This window comes from Trifolium pratense, linkage group LG1 (genome assembly GCF_020283565.1).
Source record: "Trifolium pratense cultivar HEN17-A07 linkage group LG1, ARS_RC_1.1, whole genome shotgun sequence".
Classification (NCBI taxonomy): domain Eukaryota; kingdom Viridiplantae; phylum Streptophyta; class Magnoliopsida; order Fabales; family Fabaceae; genus Trifolium; species Trifolium pratense.
In genome coordinates this window covers 39310674-39337711 of record NC_060059.1, presented here as the reverse complement: position 1 = coordinate 39337711, position 27038 = coordinate 39310674, and the positions used below count along the sequence as shown (strand labels likewise).

At 30.7% G+C, this 27038-nt stretch overlaps 4 protein-coding genes across 5 annotated transcripts; 1 reads left to right on the top strand and 3 right to left on the bottom strand.

Annotated features, from left to right (window-relative positions):
* The first annotated feature begins 7870 nt into the window (after positions 1 to 7870).
* Positions 7871 to 12005, top strand: LOC123916515 (thermospermine synthase ACAULIS5-like). 2 transcript variants are annotated; one of them, XM_045967990.1, is made up of 11 exons: positions 7895 to 7912; positions 7969 to 8122; positions 8319 to 8385; positions 8634 to 8728; positions 9415 to 9517; positions 10083 to 10171; positions 10492 to 10648; positions 10901 to 10976; positions 11308 to 11366; positions 11459 to 11595; positions 11697 to 12005. In XM_045967990.1, the coding sequence occupies exons 2-11, from the start codon at positions 7971 to 7973 to the stop codon at positions 11764 to 11766; spliced, it is 1005 nt and encodes a 334-aa protein (XP_045823946.1). In that variant the 5' UTR covers positions 7895 to 7912; positions 7969 to 7970; the 3' UTR covers positions 11767 to 12005. The 2 variants fall into 2 exon arrangements, with proteins under 2 accessions (XP_045823943.1, XP_045823946.1); XM_045967987.1 differs by having other exon boundaries at positions 7871 to 8122.
* A 373-nt stretch (positions 12006 to 12378) lies between these two features.
* LOC123916525 lies at positions 12379 to 12966 on the bottom strand. The gene has a single exon (XM_045967999.1). The coding sequence runs from the start codon at positions 12877 to 12879 to the stop codon at positions 12499 to 12501; it is 381 nt and encodes a 126-aa protein (XP_045823955.1). The 5' UTR covers positions 12880 to 12966; the 3' UTR covers positions 12379 to 12498.
* A 5133-nt stretch (positions 12967 to 18099) lies between these two features.
* LOC123894013 lies at positions 18100 to 19060 on the bottom strand. The gene is made up of 2 exons (XM_045943877.1): positions 18250 to 19060; positions 18100 to 18131 (listed from the first exon to the last, which is right to left on the bottom strand). Exons 1-2 carry the CDS (start codon positions 19058 to 19060, stop codon positions 18100 to 18102), a joined length of 843 nt encoding a protein of 280 aa, XP_045799833.1.
* Positions 19061 to 24435: 5375 nt separating this feature from the next.
* Positions 24436 to 25905, bottom strand: LOC123916501 (protein BIG GRAIN 1-like A). The gene has a single exon (XM_045967969.1). It carries the CDS (start codon positions 25705 to 25707, stop codon positions 24601 to 24603), a length of 1107 nt encoding a protein of 368 aa, XP_045823925.1. The 5' UTR covers positions 25708 to 25905; the 3' UTR covers positions 24436 to 24600.
* Positions 25906 to 27038: the final 1133 nt, after the last annotated feature.

Sequence of the window (27038 nt, the reverse complement as noted above, 5' to 3'; positions counted from 1 at the left end):
ATGAGACCAAACATAGTGATTATTTGGTGTCCGAGGATACCTCAGCAATGCATAGACATTATCGTGTTCACATCAAGCACTTGATCCAAGTTGTTATGGAAAGCCATTTTTTTTTATGTTGGATAAAAATCTCATGGATTATTAAAGAAAAGTACACAAAAAGGAGTGATAGTGATGTCACTCATTGAGTTTATCTTGTCTTGCATTTAAATAAGTTACAACACTTGGTGTTTAAGGAAAGTATGTATGGCAAGATCTTATCAGTTATTTTCCTTAATTGTGTGATTTTCGGGGATAACTTCCATATATTACTACACCATCCATTCTAAAATAATTGTCACATTTTACTACTGCACATTTGTCGATGCACAATTAATTATTTCTAAAGATAGTGGAAACTTCGTATCAATATCATGATAATTAAAAAAAAAACATGATTTTTTTGTTTGATTTTACTCAATATTTTACTCAATTACTCATATTAACTATTAATGACCCATTTTTATTATCATAAACACGAAATAAAAAATAATAATATATGAGTGATGCACATAGCATTAATTAAAGAGTAAATTAAAAAAATAAATAGTTGAAATTATATTGGAAATAGTAACAAAATAAACTTTAAATGTTTTTTTTACTCAAATAAAATACAGTATACATGACCGTAGGAAGTAGAATAGATGTTAATGTAATTAAGGTCCGTTGAATTGAGTTACTTTTAAGTTTATACAAAATAACTTATGTAAATAAGTAAATTTATATGTATTATTATAAGTTTTTTAATATAATTTAAAAAATAATAGCTTATAAAAATTATATTTTTCTTAGTAAGAATTTATTTATGTAAATTACTTTTATAATACCAAAGCATAAGCAGTCCTGTTTAAGAAACTTTGTGAAAGTCAACCAGCAAAAAGAAAAGGTTAGAATTCAATTGAAGATCAATGCACGTGCGGAAGACAAATTGACGACATGTCAATCATAACTAACAAAAATCTCTTGCAAAGATCAAGCTACACTAATGAATATACAGTACATTTTTTAGTATTTTTTAGTATTAACCATCTTATTTCTAAAAAAGAATATCCTTGATAATTTAAAGTTTGTCCTCGTAAAGTTTGTCCAATAATTATTTTTACTAAAAAATAGTTTAGTGGATAGAAAATTTACCTCAAAGATGAATAAATAAAGTGTTCAGGATTTGAATACTGGCTCTCGAACATATACTGATATTCCCGCCCACTAAGCTAAGTTTACAGGGATTCTTAAGAGAAGTTCATTAACAGTCTAATATCTTGGTTAAATAATTACATCCAATAACTATTAAATTTATGATTTTATTCAGTTACTTGGAAGAATAGTTTCTGCAATTAATAGATTTAAATATAAACTATTTCTCTCTTAATAATTAAAAGATAATTATTTATCAACTACTGTATTTCAATATCAACTATTTTCTGTCTAAAAAGAGAACGAGGAAAATGTAAGTGGATTTGTGAGCACCAAACAGCACTAAGGAAGTAGAAGCAGCCATCATAGGAAAAGCAATAATCTTTGACAATGAATTTGTCGCTATATATATATATTGCTGTTGTGTTGTGCGCATTTTGTGTCTTCAGTTTGTCTTTTTTTTTTTTTTTTTTTTAAGAAGGAAGAAAATTATAAGAAGAGGGAAAGCAATTTGGCAGTGGAGACAGGTAAGGAACATAGTGGTGAGACAGGTCACTAGGCAGTAACCAGTCCGCACCAAGCACGCTTGCTGCTGATACCTCAATATGCTCCATTTTTGCTACATAGTGATCCATGGTTTAATTGTTAAAAGCATGTTTATACTATGTTTGCCATTAAGCATATTCTTATAAATCCTTTGAATATTGTGGATAATGATCATATAAAAAATGACTATGGATACTATTTACAATCATTTTTTAAAATTTTGCATATTCGAGTACTCGCTCAAGCTTAACCCTAAAATTTAATCTAAATTTCACTCTTACCTATTTAAATCCGATTATAGTTGTTAGCTTGAACCAAAACCCGTTTGAACTCGAGGGTGTTTGGCTTGGGTTTGGATAACAGGTGTTTGACTCCGGGCCCATGAGATCAACCAGACGACGTGTATGTTTTAATCACGCCAATGGAAATGGTGGTAGACTGGACGAAATCCTAGGATATTATTGGGTAGGCCGCCCAAAGATCTACACGCCTAAATGGATTACTCACCCATGGCGGAAATGGGCCCATTAAGGGAAAATATCCGCCTAAGATATCTCATCCTAGAAGATTGAGAGAATATGGATGGATTGGTTTGATTTAAACGATTGGGAATTATAGCCCACACGGAATAGCCGTTCCTGGTAAAGGGGAGTTAATGGCTCCATCATGTGGGCAAATATATCTAGCCCAAGGCTGTTATACACTGACCTATATTTATTCAACCCGAATTTCTATAGAGATAATCATTTTTCTACATACTTAATTACCTACTCTAAGATTTAGACATAGAATCATCTCTAGTTAAGTATTAACATTTTGATTCTATATCAATTTTGCCTTAAAAGTAATAATGTTTTGCCCTAAAGAATTGCCTGAATTTTGAATATGAAGAATAAATACCATTTTCGAGACCAAAATCTATTATATTTTAGGCCAAATATGGATTCTACCAAAAGATTTACTCCTAACTAAAATTGATTAACCATTAAGCTGCCATGTCCCATAAATTTTTTAGCTCAACTGACAGAAACATCGAAATTATTAGGTCAAATATCATGACAGAAACTTCGGTCCTTCCATTTTATATGTGTCAGTTTTTAATGGTTTGTTATTTCGTCTACCAAAAAACCATTAAGTTGGTAATTTTATGCATGAGCATTTTTTATTTGTAAAGAAATTGAAATGAGAAATAGGTTTGACTAAGTGGAGAGATAGCTGATTTGCTCCATTGACTTAATGGAGACACACAGTGTAAAAGGTAATCTAAATAGAAATTTGCACATCATAATTCATAAAGTTCCAGAAAATGATTATGGGCCATCCTCTAAAGTTCATATAACTCTTTCGGATATGAGAGCTATTTTTGCCACCATACTAGTTACTCGCGCGTTCTATTTTTGCACATCCGCGATTTGAGTAGCGGATGTGTAAAAATAGGGCGTTTTGGAAAAAAATCCGTCCGCACCTAAGTCGCGGACAATATTTGAGTAACCAAAAGGGCGGCAAAGTAACTCCCTTCATATATATATAGCACACCTCCTTTTGTAGATATATATTTTCTAAAAGGTCTTTGCATTAACAAGAAAATATCACCACACTGAATATATTTAATAGATTTATTAAAAAATAAAAATTACTTATATTGAAATAATTTAGAGTATGCTTACTTATCTTTTTCTTGAAATAATTTTTATTGAAATATATCACCACACTGAATATATTTAATAGATTTATTAAAAAATAAAAATTACTTATATTGAAATAATTTAGAGTATGCTTACTTATCTTTTTCTTGAAATAATTTTTATTGAAATATGTAAAAATAATTTTATTTCATTATTAGTTACGGAGAAAATGATTTTTTAAATTTTATTTATATTTATATAATTCTGTATTGAGTGAGTAATACATTTGTGACCACTTTTTTTTGGTATTAATATTTGTGACCACTTGTCAATTGATATTAGATATTAAAGTCAATAATTAATCGAGTTTGATCGCGTAGCAAATAAAATCTGACAAAAAATTATTCTACTAAAATAAAAAATTCATCAATCACTTGTTTATCTTATTATTGTCATTTTAGTTGTAACTATTGTCTATTGCCATTCTCCACCAAACCTATTACTATTAGTACTTTGGTGCTGTACAATTAACCTTCACTATTGATTCCACGATCCCACTATTTCCAAAACGTGTACATGAGAGATTCTTCAAGCATATGAAATTAATAGATATAAAATATTAATAATAATTGAAGTTTAAGAACTTTTTCTTTCTTGTGTGTATCTCCATTTAAATCAACAAAATAAGGTAAATAAAAAGATTTTCTTTTTATCATGAAATTGCTATTCATGATGAAGAATAAGGACACTAGATAAGTAAGTAAGTACACACTATATATATAGGACATGCAAATTTAAAGAGTGGATACTCCACAAAATCTTTAGTGGATTTAACCCACGCTCAACTCAACCACAAACTTTGGCCTTCCTCAATTTGCAAATCCAACAATTGGATGGCCCTACATTACACATGATACATTTCATGCTCTTTCTTTTTACATTGATGGATAATTCTCACATACGTAAATAAGGATATTACTTTATTTTAGGACTTAGATTCACGATCGTCAATAAATGACCCAGTTTCCTGTTGTAATAATCATAATCGTTGATTTGAGATCAAACAGTTTATATTAGAAGAGTCATGCTAAACAGTGCCTTTGTGGTACTATTTAGCATTTTCCATATTAGAAATACGGTTTTATAAAGTAAAACGATCTCAACTACGGATGAGAGATCGAACGGTCCAGATCTGTTACGGCAGGATGTGAAAAATCCAATTCCTTTACTTTATGCTCTATGATTAGTTTTTCCAATTCAATGATAATGATGTCTTTTGTTTGACACATACAATTTTTGATATTTCATCGTATCTCAAATATTACATTTTTCTTCCTCATCCCACTTCAAATGGTAATTGAGATTGTCTTGATTTTAGTTTTCTTTCGATTCCCTTCTTATATAGAGTCAAAAAAACCATAACTTTTATTCTTTGATGTCAATCTTTACTATAGTTAATAGAGTTTCATTTAACACTTGTAATGTGACATATTTTATTGCATGGCACACTTTCGCTCTTTGACTTGGTTATCATTCACGTAAGATGATTAGGGACTTAAATCAAAATGCACCATTTTATTGTTTCAAAAAAGAAATGTGTCATTCATCTACATTTTATTTAAGTCGCACGTGTGTTTCTTATTTGAATATGTAAAGTTTGACTAAAAACTATACTCGCCAAAAAAAAAATTCAAATTTTCCCGAAAGATTCGCTCTAAGCCGAGAGTTTCGTTCTAAAAAAATTCATTAACCACTTGAGGTTAACGTCTTGGTTGAAATTAATGGGTGGTATTATCAAAGATTGGCTGGACCACAACACAACCTACTAATTAAAATATAAATTAATGGGTGGTCTCACAATAATAATAGACAAAAGGTGAACAATAATAGATAAAATCTAGATAATAATATCTTTGAATTTTGTTGGCAAACATGCATAATTCAATTATTTAATGACATGCCCTTTTTTATTATTTATTATTTTAAAAGAAAATTAATTTTACCTACATTATACTTAATCTGGGGTAATGAGAATTTGAGAAGTGATCGTACGTGTCGAGTAATGAACCGACAAAGTTGAAATTGGTGAGAGACATCTGCAAACACTTTAACGTTTAAGTTATTATGAGAATGTAGAACAAGAGATTTTAAAATATGAATAGCATACCTTATATTATTGGAGGGGGACAACTATTCTAAGGGGTGAGATGAGATTGTTGAATATTGATGGACGACCGTTACAATGCATCAATGGCAAACATCACGGACCAAAGTAGATTTATTACTGTAATATTTCCCATAGTTTTCATGCGGTTCTTACTTTGGACCGCCCAATCTATTATATATGTACGATTGTAATTGCTTTAATGGATTTTACAGTTGATTTAACCATAACCGTCTGATCAATAAACAAAGGTCGAAATTGAAACAGTGCATAAAAACTGTGTAATTTTATTACTATAGCAAATCGTGGTCCATCACAGACCTTGAGTCCGTCCGGAACAATACTTGTACCAGGCAATGTTTTTAGGTATTATATATATAATTGTCCTAAACAAAATTGTCCAACATGATGAATGGATCAAAGTCCCCACCATGTTTTCTCTTCGGGCCCCCGATGTATCTTTTATACTCCCAAATATTCCAATTTTGCCCTTGATAAAAACTTCGGTTCGCAGAAACCAAAGTTTTTTCTAGTTCAAATTCAGGAACATTTCGGTTAACAGAAACCGATTTTTTTTTTCAAGGCAAAAAAAATTCGGTTCGTAAAAACCAAAGTTTTTATTGAATGACAAAAAAGTAACATTCAGAGGGTGAAAAAGAACCATGGGGTCTAAAGAGAAAACATCATGATATACTCTATGTTTCTCATTAGACCCAATCAATTACTGTATGAATTAATAAGAACATTCAGTCCGCGTGTGAGTGTCACTACAACCTCCAACTTTCTGCGTGCTCATTCCAACTGCTCTACTAAGGGCTAGGTTAAATCGGTTTATTTTTGAAATTACGTGAAACAACTTATATAAATCAATAAATTTTTATGTATTTTTTATAAGAATTTAATTGATATGCACCGACGGTGTAAAATAATTTTACACTGTCAATCATTACCAACTATGTTTTCTGCTACATCACCCTACTTTCTTGACATGACATGACAAAATGATGGTTATTTATTGGACGATGGTGTAAAACTATTTTACACCGTCAGTGCATATCAATTAAACTCTTATTATAATTTTTTTTAAAGATAGTTTATGAGAAATCAAGTTATAAAAATATCATTTTTGTTGGTGAAAACTTAAAAATTAATATAAAAATTTATTTATTTTCATAAACTATTTTTATAAGTTGAAAAATAACGCAAATTCAAACGGGGCAGTCACCAAAAAGATTTTGTCCTGCTCTTTAAAACGCCCCAACACTTCAAGATCAAATTTTGAGTCTTATTACTATTAATAATTTTTTTTCCCTATTGGACAATTGATTCTTTAACTTATTTATAATTCCTTAACCAATTAATATTACAAATTGATTCCTCAACTTTAATTATGTTTATCATACTGGTCATTTTCATTAATTTTTATAAAAAAAATTAACTTTACTTACGTGACTACTGATATGGCCACATAACATACTGCAATGGGTAATATGTTGAAAAAGAAAACCCATCAATAGTAATTTTCTACAACCTTTTTAATAGGTTAGTAGTGTATTTATCCCCTGATTAATCTTTGTGTAAAAGAAAAATACATTTTCGACTGAATTCCGTGATTATTTTTTTTGGAACTAACATGTCATCAAAACCTGCAAAAATATCTTTTTGTCAAAAAAAAAAACATAAAACCGACGCATATAAATAACACGTTCTAAGATTAGGTGGTAGAATAAATTCAACATGTCCATGCTTTCTTTATCCCCTAAATTAAATGTTACCCTTCCAAACAAAAATATAAGTAAAAGTTTGACTTATTCATTTATTAGTCAAAAAAAAAAGTATAATTTCTATTTTTACTTCATTAACACGTGCAATATGTGTACATTTTAACATTCTCCATTAAATATAGGTCAAATATATGATACACAAAATTTTACCTTTACTTAAAAAAAGAAAAAAATGAAAGAATTATCTCACTTATAGTTATTAGATAAAATCTCAAATACAGCATTAAGACATTGAATATGATGAGCAAGTATTTATTACATTACATAAAAAACAATAAAAACATTACTTTTTGATGTTTTTATTAGAATAACGTATTTTTATGTTAAAAATTAAAGTTAATAAAACAATAAATATAATATTTTATATGATATTTTTTTCTATATAATATTTTATATGATATTTTCATACGTGATTTAACAAATTTTCTATTTTTATGAATGTAGTCATCATTTTGGTCAAAAAATAAAAAAATAAAATCAGATTAAATAATTAATCTAGTCATCATATGTCACTTTAATTAAATATTATCCATTTTCATTTTGTATTGTGTATCTATAAAAGCAAGTGCTACCCACTATTGCCACATCCCACAATCCACAATCCACATTGCACTTTGCACCCACATCTTTCATACCATTGTCGTTTGTTTTATTTTTTCTTCCTAATTTTTAACAACCATGGGAGAGGCTCCAGAAGTGTTGTATGTTAATGGTTCCTCAAAAGTTGTTCCTGAAACTCAACAAAACCATGTCAACAACGTTGTTGGTTCTGATACATGGTATGAGGAAGTCATCGATGATGATCTCAAATGGTCTTTTAAACTTAACAGGTTCGTCTGTAATAAAATATAAGCAAAAAAATTGTATATTTGGACGAGTTTTGATGTTTTGACATGCATGTAATTTTTTTTAATATCATTTTCAATTTGTTATTTTTTATTTTATATGATACATTATTTATCCTTCATTTAATCATATCAATTAATTTATTTTGTTTTAATTTGTTTTTCTTGATATTTTCAACAGTGTGCTCCATAAAGCCATTAGTGAATACCAGGACATTGCTCTCTTAGATACAAAGCGTTTTGGAAAGGTTTGCAAGCTCTCCTTTTAAAATGACAAAAATACTCGTAACGAAAAGAGATAAAAAAAAAAAAGAAAGAAGTTAAATGTTGCGAGAATTAGAGATGATTTTTTTTGCTTTTAATTTTGGTGTTATTTATACTATTTAGTAGTAAAAAAAAAATGTATTTCTTTCTTCAATAATGAAAAGTAGTGAGGGGGAAAATGAAATAATAATTGCTATTGTATATGATTGTTATTTATGTTGCATATATATAGGCCTTGGTGCTTGATGGGAAGATGCAGAGTGCTGAAGCAGATGAATTCATTTATCATGAATGCTTGATTCATCCTCCTCTTTTATGCCATCCCAAGTAAGTTTCAATTTATCAAGGGACAAGGAAGGTTATAATTCTTTCTTTCTCTTTTGATTTTAATCGTTGTGCACTATTAGTGTAAAATTATTTTGCACATGCATCCAATAATGTATTATCACATCATTTAATGAATGTGACACGTCATGTGTTTTAAAACACATTACATGATTTGACAATATATTATTGGATGCATGTGTAAAATAATTTTACACCAACGGTGTATATAAATTAAATTCTTCTCTTTTTTATGAATATAAATATTTAGGACACTTATACACATGCGCATGACCACATTCTTTTTATTTTCTAAGAAAATTATTTTTATATGAAAAAAAAAGAATAATATTAGAATCTTTGACCAAAAATAAATAAATATTACTAAATTTTCTAATCATGTACCAAAAAAAATTATACTAGTATATATTATTATGATATCTTTTAATTTGTCAAAAAAAAAAAGTTATCCACCAAGGTCCAATAATGTATTAGTTTATAAATGGTAAAAAATTTGAATCTCTTAAACAAATGACCATAGATTCGATCCTTAATTTTTGTGGCACTCAAATGAATTTTATCTAATATGAAAATATATATACCATGAGATTATGCTTTCTTATACACTTTGTTGGGATTTTGTTTGATGAAACCTTTGACTAATATGAAGAGGCATAATGACTTGGCAGCCCAAAGACAGTGTTTATAATGGGAGGTGGTGAAGGTTCTGCAGCTAGAGAAGCTCTCAAACACAAGTCAATAGACAAAGTTGTTATGTGTGATATTGACAAGGTTATTTCTATATGTCATTTTTTTTCTTAGCCGTCCCACAAATTGAAAAGTTTATAATATCCAATATTTGATGTAGGTAGTTCCATTTTTTAAAATAAAAAACAAGGTCACTCTGTTTATCCAAAAGAAACAAGATTCTCTACTATATAATAATATTAATATTAATGTTTTTTAATCAATATAATATTAATGTTGACTGTCTATTTCATAATAAATTTTAGAAGTTTATAGAAAATATAAAATGTTTGACTATCATTTTCTGTCATTTCATTTGTTGTTTAAGGTTTTAATAGATATATTAAAAAATTAATCAAAATTATAAATTTTATAGACAAATAGAAAAATGTATTTTTCCAATATTATCTTTTTTAGTGTCTCTCAAATGACTTAAGTTTTCTAAGATAAAATAAGTTGATATAATATTAATAATGTTTTAGTATATAATAGAAAGAAGAAAAAAAAGTGATTTCTTATATTAAAAAAAAGTGTGATTTATTGACATTGAAAAATTTCAATAAAATTGAACAAAAATATTTAGGTTTTCATAAACATTTTATTCTTGCAGGAGGTGGTAGATTTCTGCCGAAAATACCTGGTTGCTAATAAGGAGGCATTTGCTAATAAGAAGCTCGACCTTGTCATCAACTGTGCCAAGTAAGAAATTAGCACATATTTTTTAAAGAGTTTTATGGTAAATTTTTTTTTTTTATATATATATATATATATATATATATATATATATATATATATATATATATATATATATATATTCAGTGTTGAGAAGTGAAGAATTGTATATTCAAATTCGCACCTCTACATATCAAGTATTTATGGATTTTTGACTATATGAATTCTAGTTACAGGACTTGAGGACTTTATTTTACTATATTGTGTCACAATTTCCTAATTTTATTATTTTTTATTTCATGGTGATATTTTATTTAACTATTGCTACACAAACTTTTGTGTTGAAGGGCTGAATTAGAGAAGAGAAAGGAGAAGTATGATGTGATTGTTGGAGATTTAGCTGACCCACTTGAAGATGGGCCTTGTTATCAACTCTACACTAAGGACTTCTATGAGAAAGTTGTGAAGCCCAAACTCACTAAAAATGGCATTTTTGTCACACAGGTAGATTTTTTAATAACACCCTTCTTTGGTCATAACTGTTCGATTTTCAGATGAAAAAATTATTGTAGTATAGACTTTGATCAAGTAGTAAGTAAAGTCTAGTTAAAAATTGTTTCGACAGAGATTCAAATTCAGGTTTTTCCATTTAAACTATGACTTGGTTTAATGTTTAAACTTATCCTTTTATGATTTTTCCACCCAGCTAACCAATAAATAATCTTCAACAATAATTTTTTATATGTTGTGATGCAGGCTGGACCAGCAGGTATCTTCTCACACAAAGAGGTTTTCACCTCTATACACAACACTGTAAAACAGGTCTTCAAATGTAAGAATATATCCAACTCAAATATCTTGTTCTAGGATTCATACTTTAAACAATATATGAATTGTACTTACTACACAATTTAATATTTTAAATTGATGAAATTTTGAAACAATATTTTAAATTGAAAATCGTCATTCACATTAGTCCTTGGACGAGTCAGTTTAGTCTCTAAAATTGTCGCAAATAAATTAGCATGATTAAGGTTTTTTCATTTCTTTACCTCAGTTTATTTTTAATTTCAATGATCATTTCAAAATTTCTTTAAGTTTTAGAACCAAATAATCTGATCCATAATTTTAATGACTTAGCTAATGACCATCATTTGGTGCAGATGTGGTGGCATACTCTACTCATGTACCATCATTTGCTGATTCATGGGGATGGGTTATGGTATGCAAAAAAATTATACTTTATTTATTTATTTATTATTATCATTTTTGTGATTATTTTTTTGAATAAAAAATTGTATGCTTTGAATTCAGGCTTCAGACAAACCAATATTGATTGATGCTGTTGAAATGGACAAAAGAATTGAAGCAAGAATTGATGGAAAATTGCTCTATCTAGATGGTGTTTGGTTCCATTCATCTACCATCATGAACAAGGCTGTGTCCAAATCGTATGCACATACATTAAATTCAATTTCAAATCCAAAGTTTTCACACAAATTAATTAAGACCTCTAATTAACAAATAAATTTTTATTTTTTTATTTTTTCAGGCTGCAGAATGAAACTCATGTGTACACTGAAGATAATGCTAGATTTATTCCTGGACATGGCATACTCTAAAGGAAGGGAAATTACTCTTTGCATGCTCTCACCTTAGTCCAGATTTGACTTTAAAGTTAATCTTTAGGACAATTCAATTTATGTAATACATGCATGTTTCATTGGATTTGCATATGGTGTTAGAGTTTGATGTATATCTTAGAACAATAAGCATGAACACAAAGTTACGTAGACTAAATAATTCAATAAAGTATTTCCCAATTATTTCATCAACTTTGGTATGATTGGGTTACATTCAATTCTCCTCTATTGGTAAGCAATATTTATATTTATATGAGAAATGTTATTTGAACATTTATTTTTGATAAATAAATCGAACTGCCTACAAATTTAATGGACGAGATTAAAACTGCGTTAAACCGCGTGCTTTTTGGACTGTAGCAAATCCGAATCCATCAAACCGGACGGATTAACTAACATGCATTTTAACAACTTATCGATTTGGTTTGAATTTTAACATGCTGATTAATTCATAAATTAGACGGTTTAAATTATACAAATACTAAATTAATCTCAACTGTTATATACGGTAATCAATCTCAACTATTTATTTAAGATTACACGATTCAAATTACACATATACTAAATTAATTTTAAACAATCTCAATCATATTATGGTATAATCCTTCATGTATTAGAAACAATTGCATACAAATTACATGGGACAAAAAGGTGAGAAAAAAACATGACTAACATAAAATGTAGAAATTTGAGATTGAACCAAACATAGTCTTAAGTTCTCTTAACAGGATCAAAGTTGGAAACACCAATAACAGCACCTAAGATAGCTGTAAGAACAACACCACCAGCAGCAATACTAAGCAAAAAGTTTTTAAGAGAAGGTGAAAAGTCATTTCCAGCTGCATGAGCAGCTTCTGGTAAAACCATAGAAGCAGTTAATGCAAAAGCTGTTAGACCCTTAACTGTTTTGTCTTTCAATGATGCTTGAATTCCAACAAGATTGGATTTTGATGATGAATTGTTGATTAGTGTCTTCTTTGCTTGTGGAAAGGGTAATGGTTTCAAAAAGGGTGTGTTGGAAGAAGGATTTTTGAGGTTTTTGTGTGTGGCTTGAGTTAGTGGTAAAGACATTGAAACAGAAGCTGAAGCCATTATTAATTAATGGTTTGGTTTTTTGCTTTTGGTTTGGTTTTGTTTGAAATTTGAAATAATTGTTGGTGACGAAGGGTTGGATATAACATGAGGGTTAGATAGATATTAGTGGTTGAAGAAATGTGTGGAATTGGTTGTGAGATGGAAAATTGAGATTTTCTTGATGATGTGGAAGATATTCAACTTAGGATTGGAGATAGGGTTATCCTCAGGAAATGTCATAGGAAATTTAATTTCTTTGAAAACATTTTGAGAGTTTTAGTACTATGTTTGGGTGTTGGATTGATTTCAAATTAATTAATTTTTTTAAATTAATGCTATTTAAAAGTTTTTTGTATAATTAAAGATAAGTTGAATATAAAATAAATTACTAGAAAAATATCACTTGTTATATTCCACAATAAACAATATATTTGTTAAACTTTTTTTTTTTGACAAATATATTTGTTATATTTGTTAAACATATATTGCAAATTGAGTGTTATATTAATTTTTCAATGATTTTTTTTTTGTTGTATGTGTATCACTCACAAGTTACAAGTTAATATTTTCCACTTTAGACTTATGAGTTATGACAACGATGATTATATTAAGGGTTAAATAAATTTTTAGTCTCTATAAGTATATTAAATTTTTTTAGTTCCCCTGAAATTGTTAGTAAGTTTTGTTCATCCAAACATTTTCTACCACGAATTTTTATCTTTGCTTTTAAGCCAACTCCTGAGCATTCTTCACATTTTAAAATGAAAATTGTATTAATGTTTATAATATTATAAGAATAAGTTGTACAAAAATTTAATTTTTTTAACAAAAAGATAAATTAAATATGAATTTTTTAACGCCAAAAATTTATATTTAATTCTTTCATTGTTAAAAAAACTTCATTTTTGTTGAGAAATTTAAATATTTAATTATTTATTAGGTACTAATAGGATGATAAAATTACTAATCTAGTTATAAGCTGCAAATATTAAATTAAAACTTAAGAAAATTATGAGAGTAGAAGGGTTAGATGTATTCATATCATTCATGAAAGGTGCATTTTACATTGAACACAAAGTGGCTTTTTATACTAGTAAAGCCATGAATAAAAACAAATTAAATTTACTATTCTAAGTTGACAAAGATAGATAATAATCTATATTACTATTTTAAGTTGACATTATCCATGAATATTTCAACATTAATAGTGAAACATCTCTTTCACCTTAATTTGATGATTTATTTAATTACTTATAACACTCCCCCTTTGAAATATTCATCATAGTGCTCCATTTAATTTTGTTGAGAAGAATGTGATGGGAACATACGTTGCCTCGTTAAAAACCTTATTAGGAAAAACCCATTGGGATAAAAACCTCAATAAGGGAAAAAGAGTACAACATTATGCTCCCCCTTAACCAAGCCTAGGTAATTCTTCTTCAAATGTCTCGAAGGTGACGCATTCCAATACTTCGTACGTGTTTCTTGAAGACTGATGTAGAAAGTGCCTTTGTAAAGAGATCGGCCACATTTTCACTCGAACGAATGTATTGAATATCAACCTCTTTGTTTCTTTCTAGCTCTTGCGTGAATGAGAAGAATTTTGGAGGGATGTGTTTGGTTCTATCACTTTTGACGTAACCTTCTTTCATCTGAGTAACACATGCAGCATTGTCTTCATACAAAATTGTTGGATTCTTATCAGTTGGTAAACCAGACGTTCCTTGGATATGTTGAGTTACTGATCTCAACCATCTACATTCTTTGCTAGCTTCATGGAGGGCAATTACTTCAGCATGATTTGAAGAAGTTGCTACAAGTGTTTGCTTTTGAGATCTCCATGATATTGCGGTGTCACCATATGTAAACACATATCCAGTCTGTGATTTAGCATTATGTGGATCTGACAAATATCCTGCATCTGCATAACCAAGTAAAACTGGTTTTGTATTGTTAGAATAAAACAAACCAAAATCAGAAGTACCTCGGAGATATCGAAAAATATGTTTTATTCCTTTCCAATGTCTCTTTGTAGGACATGAACTGAATCTTGCTAGTAAATTCACTGCAAAGGCTATATCAGGCCTTGTACAGTTGGCAAGGTACATGAGTGCCCCAATGGCACTGAGGTATGGTACTTCAGAGCCAAGATCTGTTTCATTTTCTTCCTTAGGTCTAAACGGATCCTTTTCAACATTTAATGTTCTGCCCATCATTGGGGTACTCAAAGGGTTGGCTTTGTCCATGTTGAATCTTTTCAATACCCTTTCTGTATAGTTTGATTGATGTACCAATATACCATTTTTAGTATATTCAATTTGCAAACCAAGGCAGAATTTGGTTTTCCCCAAATCTTTCATTTCAAATTCTTTCTTTAAGTAATCTCTTGCTTCTTTAATTTCTTTATTGGTACCAATGATATTTAAATCATCAACATAGACAGCGATTATTACAAAACCAGATATTGTTTTTCTTATAAAAACACAAGGGCAAATAGGATTATTTACATAGCCTTCTTTAAATAAATATTCACTCAGTCTATTATACCACATGCGTCCTGACTGCTTTAACCCGTATAATGACCTCTGCAACTTTATTGCATACGTCTCTCTAGGTTTTGAGTTTTCAGGCATCTTAAATCCTTCCGGGATTTTCATATATATGTCACTATCAAGTGATCCATACAAGTAAGCAGTAACAACATCCATGAGATACATGTCCAATTTGTTAAACACTGATAAACCAATTAAATAACGAAAAGTAGTGGCATCCATAACAGGAGAATATGTTACCTCATAATCAATTCCTGGTCTTTGGGAAAAACCTTGTGCAACAAGACGAGCCTTGTATCTTACAATCTCATTTTTCTCATTTCTTTTTCTTACAAAGACCCACTTATACCCAACAGGTTTCACACCTTCAGGTATATCCACAATGGGTCCAAATACTTTTCGATTTTTAAGAGAGTTTAACTCAGTATTTATCGCATCTTTCCAATTTTTCCAATCATGTCTATTTTGACATTCATTCACAGTTTTGGGTTCAGGATCATCATTTTCGTTTATGATTTCACATGCAATTGAGAACGAAAATATTTCATCAATGTTCATACCTTTTCGGCTCCACAGATTTCCTGTATTAACATAATTTATTGAAATCTCGAGATCATTCTTGTTATCAGCTTCATTATTAATGATCTCATTGTCATCATTTTGTGCTTCTTCGAGAGCACAATTTTCAATCATGGATTTGTTGTTATCTAGTGTCTTTTCAGGATCACTTTCAATCATATTCACCTTTTCTGTTTCTTTTCTTTTTCGGGGATTTTTGTCTTTGGATCCCATAGGTCGGCCACGCTTCAAGCGTGCCTTGGATGTACTTGCTACATCATTTGTTTTTGAAATATCAATTCTAGCTGGGACATTTATAGCTGGTACATGTGACTTTGTCACTCTTTTCAAATCAGTGAATGAATCTGGCAGTTGGTTTGCTAAATCTTGTAAGTGTACTATTTTCTTTACATTTTCTTCCCATGATTTATTATATGGGTCCAAATGTAATAAAGATGGTACATACCATGTTATTTCATTTTCTATGTGTTTATTTTCTCCCCCTAGTGTTGGAAATTTTGTTTCATCAAAATGACAATTAGCAAATCTTGCCTGAAAAACATCACCTGTTAAAGGTTCAAGATATCTAATAATAGACGGTGATTCATACCCTACATATATTCCCAATCTCCTTTGAGGTCCCATTTTTGTTCTTTGTGGTGGAGCTATTGGGACATATACTGCACAACCAAAAAATTTTAAATGGGAAATATTTGGTTCCTTACCAATTGCAAGCTGATAAGGGGTGTGTTTATGATCAGCACTCGGCCTTAGACGGATGAGTGCTGCAGCATGTAAAATTGCATGACCCCAAACAGTAACTGGTAGCTTAGTTCTCATTATTAATGGTCTAGCTATATATTGAAGACGTTTTATTAATGACTCAGCTAAGCCATTTTGTGTATGCACATGAGGAACAGGGTGTTCAACAGTGATTCCTACTGACATGCAATAATTATTGAATGATTCTGATGTAAATTCACCAGCATTGTCAAGTCTAATTTTCTTTATAGTATAATCAGGAAATTGTGCTCTTAATTTAATTATTTGTGCAAGAAATTTTGCAAATGCCATATCACGACTTGACAATAAACAAACATACGACCATCTACTAGATGCATCAATTAATACCATAAAATATCTGAATGGTCCAGACGGTGGATGGATAGGTCCACATATATCACCTTGAATCCTTTCAAGAAATGCAGGTGATTCTGTATGAATTTTGCCTGGTGAATGTTTTGTTATTAGTTTTCCAAGAGAACAGGCTTCACATGGTTTATCCTCTTTTGTAAACTTTAAACCTTTCAAAGGATGACCATGAGTACTTTCAATTATTTTTCGCATCATTGTTGAGCCAGGGTGACCTAAACGGTCATGCCATAAAATCATAGTTTTGGGGTCTTCTTTTACTACCAAATTACATTCAATTTTATGTATATATGTATAATGTAATCCCGAAGGCAATTTTGGTAGCTTTTCTAAGGTTTTCTTCTTTCCAGAAACATTAGTAGTAATATTAATATATTTCATATTGCCTTCAGTTACAGTTTCAGTGTCAAACCCTTGACGATATATGTCATTAAAACTCAACAAATTTCTCTTTGATTTAGGAGAATATAAAGCATCATTAATGACAAATTTTGTTCCATTTGGTAACATGAACATAGCATTACCTGTCCCTTCTATTAAATCAGCAGGTCCTGAGATAGTATTTATCACACCTTTAGTAGAATTTAAATCATTGAAATATTTCTTACTTTTGAGGATCGTGTGGGTAGTTCCACTGTCCGGGATGCAAATGTCTTTGACATGTTCCATGTCTGACCTTCTTAAAATAAAATCAAGATTAAAGATAGGAAAACAATAAATCAATATAATACATTCAACATTATTATTCAATAACCAAATATTACACAATGCCCACCACATAAGTCATACATATTATTAAGTAATTCAAGCACACCACACAAGTCACACATATTATTAAGTAATACAAGCACACCACACATTATTCAAATACTTATTTAATTAGTTACTTAATTCATATTCATTTCATTTTCTTCTTCAACAAAATCAGCAGCCTCAAGGTAGGTAGTATCATTATTGGGTTCAACTTCATTAAAATTTACTTCCTTTCCCTTTTCTTCAACAGATGCCCTGTATTTTTTACACAGGTGTTCTGGTGTCCTACACGTCTTAGACCAATGTCCATTCTTTCCGCATCTAAAACAGATATCATCACGGTTCCTTGAGGGACCTTCTTGGATATATTTACCTTTACCTTGATGATTCTTATTATTTTGGTCATATTTAGGAGGCCTATAATTATTCACATATCCTCGTCCACGACCTCTACCACGAAAGTGGTTTCGACCGTGATTTCTGCCTCGACCATCAAAATGAGCTTTACCCCCTCGTCCTTTATGACGATTATGGCCACCACGCCCACGATTAAATGTTGTTGCATTTATTTCGGGGTATGCTATTGTTCCTGTGGGACGTGTCTGGTGGTTTTTTATCAAGAGCTCATTGTTTTGTTCTGCCACCAAAAGAGCTGCGACCAAATCAGAGTACTCAGTAAATCCCCTCATTCTATATTGTTGTTGCAACAATACTTGGGATGCATGGAAAGTTGAAAATGTTTTTTCCAATTTCTGTTCTTCAGTTATAGCCACACCGCAAAATTCTAATTGTGCAATAATTTGGTGCATGGCAGAGTTATATGCAACAACACTTTTATAATCTTGGAACCTTAATTTGTTCCACTGATCCATTAATGAAGGTAACAGGACTTTCCTCTGATGTCCAAATCTTGCCTTAAGTTTGTCCCATAGTATTTTGGGATCCTTGGCATTTGAATATTCTGTTTGTAATCCATCATCAAGGTGGTGTTTAATTATCCGATTTACTTTCGATTTTTTCATTGCTAATTCCTGTGAGTCAGCTGTTTGCACCTCTGCATTATCTCCTTCTAGAATTTTATCGAGCCCCTCACATGCAAGGTACTCAGTTAAGTTGTTGTTCCATGTTATGTAATTATCTCCGGTTATGTTTAGAATTTTGAAATGATGCTTAACGTTTGACATGTTTATATCTAAAATACAAAAGAACAGAATCAATTTTTAATGTATAAACTATGACAAAAAAAAAATAAATTATTTTATTCAATAGCTATGATTACAAAAACCATGATTCTATCAGCTAATAAACCAGGCTAATACTAGTAATGGTAAAACAACAAATATTGTTACTATTATAAAAGGTTCTCCTAATTCTTCATATTTGGTGATCCAGAAGATGAAAAACATAAAGACAAGTAGAGTGATAAGCATAAGAAAAAATCTAAACATTTTGGAAATATGAGTAAAAGTTTGAGAATGGTATGAAAACTTATGAGTGAAGGTGAAGTATTTATAGGTGAATTTTATGAAGTGTCCGTTACGTTACCGTTGGGTTTGTGGCCGTTGGGAGATAGTGGAAAAATGTAAGCTTTTACTGTTCATGGCCGTTATGTGGCCGTTAGGGGATATGAGAAAAGTGTTAAATTTTATTGTTTCTTACCGTTAGGAATGAGTAAAAATATTCTAAGTGTGTTAAAAATCATTTAGCTCTTAAGATGCACAAATGGAGAGAACAACATGTAAAGTTATATGATAATAACTTTAAATAATATCAAATTTCAAAATCTTAATTATGAGTCTCTCGTGAAATAATATTATTGACTGAGATTTTAGTCTTCCATTAAGAATTAAAGTTAGCAATATTATAGATGTGGATTTTAGTCTTCCATTTAATATGAAGATTAGTATTATAGATGGGGTTTTTGGACACCTCCATTAAGTATAAAAGTTAGTCATACATATGGGGTTTTAATCCTCCATTAAGTATGAAAGTTAGTAATATAGATGGGGTTTTGAATACCTCCATTAAGTATAAAGGTTAGTCATAGATATGAGGTTTTAATCCTCCATTATGAAAGTTAGTAATATAGATGGGGTTTTGAACACCTCCATGAAAATTAGTATTATTAATCAAAAATTATCTTTTGTGATATTATGAGGATTTTAGACCTCCACACAAAACTTAAATAATATTCACACTTATTATAAAGTTCTTGACAAGTTGTGAGTTTTCTATAATAAGTGGGTAAAGTAGTAGTAATAAAAATAATAATAATAATAGCCACTTTAGTTATAAATCACTTGACAAATTGCCAGTTCTCTATAACGGGGCGAATAATAATTATAATTATCATAAGATTAAAGTAATAAGGATAGATGATATATACCTAGTGGTGGTAAATCACTTCCGATAGAAACGATCGTGCTGATAACGTGTTGAGAAATTTAAATATTTAATTATTTATTAGGTACTAATAGGATGATAAAATTACTAATCTAGTTATAAGCTGCAAATATTAAATTAAAACTTAAGAAAATTATGAGAGTAGAAGGGTTAGATGTATTCATATCATTCATGAAAGGTGCATTTTACATTGAACACAAAGTGGCTTTTTATACTAGTAAAGCCATGAATAAAAACAAATTAAATTTACTATTCTAAGTTGACAAAGATAGATAATAATCTATATTACTATTTTAAGTTGACATTATCCATGAATATTTCAACATTAATAGTGAAACATCTCTTTCACCTTAATTTGATGATTTATTTAATTACTTATAACAATTTTTATTTATATGGATCAAATACTTACTTAACTCTCTTTTTGAAAATTTGGTATCCGGCCTTATTTATATGGACCAAATACTTACTTAACTCTTACATCAATATTTGATAAGAATAATTTCGTAAAGAATTTAATTTATATCACCGTCAGTGTAAAGTTATTTTGCACATGCGTCTAATAATATACCGACACATCATGTATGATCATTAAAAACACATGATGTGTCACATTCATTAAATGATGTGGCAACACGTCATTGGATGTATGTGTAAAAAAAATTTACACCGACAGTGCACAACAATTAAACTCTTTGGTAAAATTACTTTTCTTTTTGGTTTTATAAAATCTTAACTACTTCTTTCCTATTTAATGATCATGTGGGGTGTAACTAACAAATCACGAAAGTTAGTTTGGGTCATTGTTCTCTAATTTGGGCCTTTCTCTTTGTTTCTTTTTTAGAGCCTTGTTACTTTTATGAGTTTTATTTTTGCCATCCTACCAATTTTTTGCGCGCCCTACGAATTTATCAAAATATCTCTATCCGCTACTTAGGACCTTTATACGTCCCCTACCTAAGTAGCGGATGAAATTTTTCAAAAGATTTTCATTTTTATAACGTCCACTAGTTAAGTAACGAAAGGGTAAAATAAGAAAATCGTAGGGCGCGCGAGTAAATGATAGACGACAAAAGTAAATCCACTCCACTTTTATAGATCTCTTTTGGATTTATTCATTTAAAAATGTCTTTTAGTCACACTAAAATAAGAAAAATTTACTTTGTTCCTTGCACCTACTTTTCTCACAAATTTCTTAAGTGTTCCAGTTTAGTATTTTTTTTTTCTTCACAAAACTAAGCAAGTTGTCTGGTTTGTTTTTTTTAATTTTATTTTACTAGTTACTTTTCCCCATTTTTTTTACCATAGTTTTATTGGAATTCACAAATTATAGATACAAGATTATAGCATATCTACTTTATCAAATTGATTAAGGAATGAATTTGTTGTGTACTTTTAAGTTCGCTTTACTAAATGATCCAATTCATCATGGTCCATTCAGAAACAAGCTCAATCAAATAATTCATCAATAAATTTTAATACTAAAAATCTGACTCTTTAAAATGCTAACGGAATGAGGGTTAATCATATAGTTCAATTAACACATGTTGAATTGAATTTAACCATCCATGCAATTGAATTATCCACATTTTAAAACATAATAATGAAAATGATGATGCAAGTAGGGTGGAGCATCAAACAAATTTGGACTCAATGCCTCATTCAAAAAATACCGAGTGTGTAAAACATCAATTAATTTATGTTGGAGATCCATTTCGTTCGACAAAATAGATATAGGAGAATAAACTTTAAGGTTGCGATTACCCATATATTCTCATCCGAGATGCACTAAACTTGATCACAGATAGACCATTAGGTTGGTTCAACTACTTTTGCTCGCCCAGAATAAAAAATAAGTTTGTCCATATGATTATTCAAATTACAAAATATCTCAAAAAAAACAAAATGTCTCAATCATGGCCATGATCAATTGATCATAGATCGATCTCTCATTCTTTCTAGGGAAAAGTAGATCCATGGTCTTGTTAGAAGCTAATCTCGGGATCGACAATGTCCATGACTTTGTCTTTTACAGCTTAACAAAGCTATTTAAAGATTGATTGAAATTGTTATGTGGACCTCAAAAACAAGCCACAACGTTAGCGAGACCCCAATGTTTTTCATTCAACTCAACTTTTTCCACCATAGTCTTTGTAGAGGCCTACTAATCACATGGATACTTATAAATAACCACACCATCCTTCAAAGTACAAAAGCCACATACGAGTTTCCCAATTTTATTGCTTTGCCTTTCAAAAAAGAAGGAATTCAGATTATTTTGTGGTTGCACACTAACTCCGGTCACCTCGTATGAAAATCTGCGACCGTTTGATTTCGATCGAAAATATTGTGGCAAGTATGAGGTGAATTAAGTCTCACATTGTTTAGAAAAGTGATGGTTGAACATTTTATAAGTGAGATGATCCATAAACCTGACGCCTTAAAATTTTGGTTAAAGTGCGGTGTCCAACGCATTTGTATTGTCGCTCTGAGTCCAATGTGGATGATTCCTCTAATTGCTCCTTCGTGACCCAACATATTTTTTTTTTTCTAAACTAAAGATTACTAATTTAGAGCTCTAATTTGTGCAATTTTGACTAAACCATCAAGAATTCTTCCAATGCATGTATTCTTTCATAAGCGAGCACTCAGAAGAATAGGGTCAATCTCTTTGAGGCCGTTGAGAAAATATTCTCGACAAAATTCATAAATTATCGTGTAATAGGACAACATTTAAGTGTTCTTGCAATGCCGCGCATTATCGTGTGTCCTCGGAGTGTAGTCCGCTAAGGAACGGTCCGGGACAAGTGGTAGCATAATATGCAAGTTACTAGGGATATGTAAATTTCAAAATAGGTTCAAGAAGTTAGAATGAAAGAAATAAAGAAAGACATATAAAGCAAAAGCTTTAGTCTTGGATCACTTTCTCTATTGATGGATGAAGATATGCCTTTACCTTTACCATTAGCATCAAACCCCTTTCACTCATCTTGCTTGTGATTGCCATTTAGAATCTCTTGTTTTTCCCTCTTCTTTTTCTTTCTTTTCCCTCAAACTATTCTGTCAGTAAGTTTCTATTTGAATGTTCTATCATGATCAAGAATTAGCGTATCCCAATAATACTTTCTTTTCTTAAAATCACAAGTACCCCATTTACTCTTCTTTCTATCATATTCTTTGATCATTTCAAAAAATAGCAGATTCTATATTACAAAGAAAAACTTTGCTTTACCTTACCAATAAGAGGCTTAGATCAGTTATGATCAGCAATGTCATTGTCATCATACTCAACCCATTAAAAGCTACACTTATATCGTTAAAAGTTTCACGTAAGATGACATGAACATAAGTTTATAAATTAAGATGATAATCATCTTATAAGCCAGTTATATAGCGTAATTGAGTTAGACTCAACCCAAAAATTCTAAGATGTGTTATCTTAGGACGCACTTCTAACACCATATCTTGACACCGTATAAACATAAGTGTGGAGATTGGTCCGGTGGTGAGAGAAAAAAATAATTTAAAACTCGCAATACACTTCAAACGGTTTTAATACAACCTTGTTGTGTTTACATAGACATGGAAAATTTTAATGTTGCTATAGTGATCAGAGATAGTGAGATATGTTCTTAAAAGAGCCCATAAAAAAAATTCTTAAAAGACTAATTAGAACAACAAAAAAAAAGGTCTTTCAAAAAAGTTTTCAGTTTTCACCATTGTAAAATGTTTTAACATATTTATCAAATATCCACATGTGCCAATGAGCTAACAAATCAGTTTTATCGACACAGTGAGATTATCATAATCACATTGAAGTGTCAAATCATTGTAATTTTATCAAAAGTTATATTTTGTAGTTTCAACAAAACAATTGTGTCACCGTAATTTTATCATCTCTGCCAAAACAAACAAGTTTGGAACTACACTTATTATTATTTTCTAGATGTGCACCAAAATTGATTTGACTACTTTCACTGGCATTTGTGTTTTCATGACTACTCTTGCATCACATGAGTTCTACTCAGCAAAATTTACATTTATAGATTTGTTGTATAATTAATGTATCTGGTTAATTAATTCCGGATAGATTCTTTTTTATTCCCTTGTTCTCATCAAACTTACAATCATGTTAAAGTAATTGCTTCAATGTTAATTTTGCATTCAATCAAAACCATTTTATTTAATCATACATATATACTTAACAAAACAACTAAAAACAAACATCAAAATGGTTCTGTTATTGCTATATCTATGTTATGATAATCTTCTAGACTACAATGAAGCCAATAACAATGACACTATTAGTACTAATCAATAATTAATTAACACGAGTAGTCCCAAACACAGGAAGTTCCTCACAATACCTATCATCTCCCAACACACCCAAATGATCCAACTCAAATAGATCAGAACTAGCACAACTTGCCAAATCATCATCATCTTCTTCTTCCTCATTCAGATTAACACACAAATCCTTTAACAAAACCAAATCATTCTTCTTCTTGTAGTTATAACAACGATATTCATTCAAAAACTTTCTAGTAGCCTCCTCCACCTTAACCCTACGATCTTCCACACCACAAACTCGCGCCATTTTATCACTATCTCTGTGAGAAAACGACGCGGTCTTGCTCAAACAAGACCGAGAAAACGAAGAAGCAGATGAACACATGGAAGTTACTTTTCTATCCTGAGTCTCCCATGTGTTTCTCTGCTTCTTCTGTTCCTCGGTCTTTGTTTTCTTCTCATTGTTATTAAAAAGAGAATTAAGAAAACTCGAAAGTTTTCCACCTGGCGAAATTGGTTGCTTCACTTTCTTCAAGTTGTTGTAAATCTTAACCGCTCTAGATTTGTTCTTTATTAAAATCACTTCCTCCCGGCGATTTTCTGTGCCTTGTTTGGTTTCTGAACTTCGAAAAAACCCGTTCAAAACGCGATTACCCTGTTTCTCCTTCTCATTTTCATATCTGAATGAAGCACTTGTTTTCACCGGCTTTGGCCTCGGTGGAATAAAGCACGACGAAGCACGTGACTTTGTTCCGTATAATGAATCTGTGTCAGAGGATGAGAATCCACCGGAGCTAGAATCAGAGGAAATTGAAGTTGAACTGAAGAACAGAGCATCTTGGTCGTGATCATTTTGATTTAATCTTCTGTTGTTGTCAGTTTTCACGACAGAAACGGTTTTTTCAGTTTTTGGTTTGTAGTTGTTGTTGTTGTTATGTTTTCTGTCGGTTGGTAGTTTGTTGATAACCGTTGGTTTTTGTTCTCTGAAGAATTTGGCTGTTTCCGTGGTTGATTTTCGTTCTTTGCCATCGTCGTCGATGGAACGGTAAATTTGGTCTAAGAGTGTGGAAGAGAATGAAGGGTTTAAGAATCTGTCATGTTTTGAAGATGTTTTCTCCATCTTGTACATTTTTGACATGAAATTAATTTGGTATAATAAAAAAAGACTAACTAAGAAAGTTAGAAATGATGAGTTAGGAGGGTGAAAAGAGATTGATATGGCTAGTTAGGGAGGTGCTGAATTTGAAGTTGTATGGAAATTGTAGGAGAAAAGTGGAAGAGATATGTATGTAGTAAGAGGCAAGGTGTGGAGAAAGAAGTTGGAATGAAGGGTAGAAGGGGAGAGGGTGGCTTTATAAAGGTCACATAACTTGTAACTTGATGGTTAGTGAGTTAATGAGTAGGGTCATGTTGTACATATGCTGACATGGCAACAGTAGATTGGCATGCCAAATTGAGTTAGTGAGCATATTCACAACATGTGAATGGATCATTTTTGTGTAAAATTAAGACCTCCATTTATTGGTGCAGTTAATCGCAGTCGTTCACCTACGATTCAACAATTATGAATGTACAATTCAGATTTTAATAGTTTCACACAATATGAGATTTCTGCTGTTTATTTCTAATCGAACGATCCAAATTAGTTACTTCATAACTATGGTAAATCCAATCCAAAACATATCTAATAAGGTTGTAGTGTAGTGATTATATAGACTAATGGTCGTGGCATTGGGTCGATAGATGTGACATTGAATTTAACCCATCCCAAAAATTTAGTTCAAGACAAATAATTTTAGTGAGCTTTTTATTTTTTTTTCTTTTTCTTTGATCACCCTCGAGATTCTATTTTTAGTAGTTGATTGACCGTATTTAAAGATATATAAATGGAAGTTGAGTGTATCTCATGATGTAAATTTGGATTTCCTATAATGGTTGCACCATGTTATAAACTTTTCTTGTAACCTGATTAAGGTCTTCTCTAGTCCAACATGAATTACACTTTCACATTAATGTTTTGCGACTAGGCCATACTTCCTCTCCTTTTGACTCTACCTTATACTTGATCTAAACTCTGATCAAATTCTTCAAGGCTTGGCCGAATACCAGATGCCATGGTTCGAGAAGAGAGAAGTGGACCTGTTAGAATTGTGCCAAAGACGTTAATTCTTGCTCAAACTTGAGATCACATGGACTTTTTTAGTAACTAAACTCGTACACTCTAAATGCAGAGAAATATAGAATTTGAAGTTCGAACTCATATCATTTCAATAATATTTAATTGTAATTATCAACTGAGTTACTCTTGTGGGACACCATCCAATAAACTTTTGCTAAAACACCTTGCTAGCTCCAAGCAAGGGGAAAATGTTTGGATCGGTCATCATTTGTCACGTAACTATCTATATGAAACCCTCCCAACTGACAAATTTAATGAAATCAAATTATTGTGCGCGTGGGTGTGATCAA

Bases quoted from the DNA above. Each gene is read 5' to 3' on its own strand.
- LOC123916501 (XM_045967969.1), bottom strand. From the start codon at position 25,707: ATGTCAAAAATGTACAAGATGGAGAAAACATCTTCAAAACATGACAGA.
- LOC123916525 (XM_045967999.1), bottom strand. From the start codon at position 12,879: ATGGCTTCAGCTTCTGTTTCAATGTCTTTACCACTAACTCAAGCCACA.
- LOC123894013 (XM_045943877.1), bottom strand. From the start codon at position 19,060: ATGTCAAACGTTAAGCATCATTTCAAAATTCTAAACATAACCGGAGAT. The intron at 18,132-18,249 runs GTAAATATATCC...TAAAAAATACAG, and splicing joins TAAGAATCATCAAGGTAAAG to GGCATCTGTTGAAGAAAAGG.
- LOC123916515 (XM_045967987.1), top strand. From the start codon at position 7,971: ATGGGAGAGGCTCCAGAAGTGTTGTATGTTAATGGTTCCTCAAAAGTT. The intron at 8,729-9,414 runs GTAAGTTTCAAT...ATGACTTGGCAG, and splicing joins CCTCTTTTATGCCATCCCAA to CCCAAAGACAGTGTTTATAA. The intron at 9,518-10,082 runs GTTATTTCTATA...TTATTCTTGCAG, and splicing joins TTATGTGTGATATTGACAAG to GAGGTGGTAGATTTCTGCCG.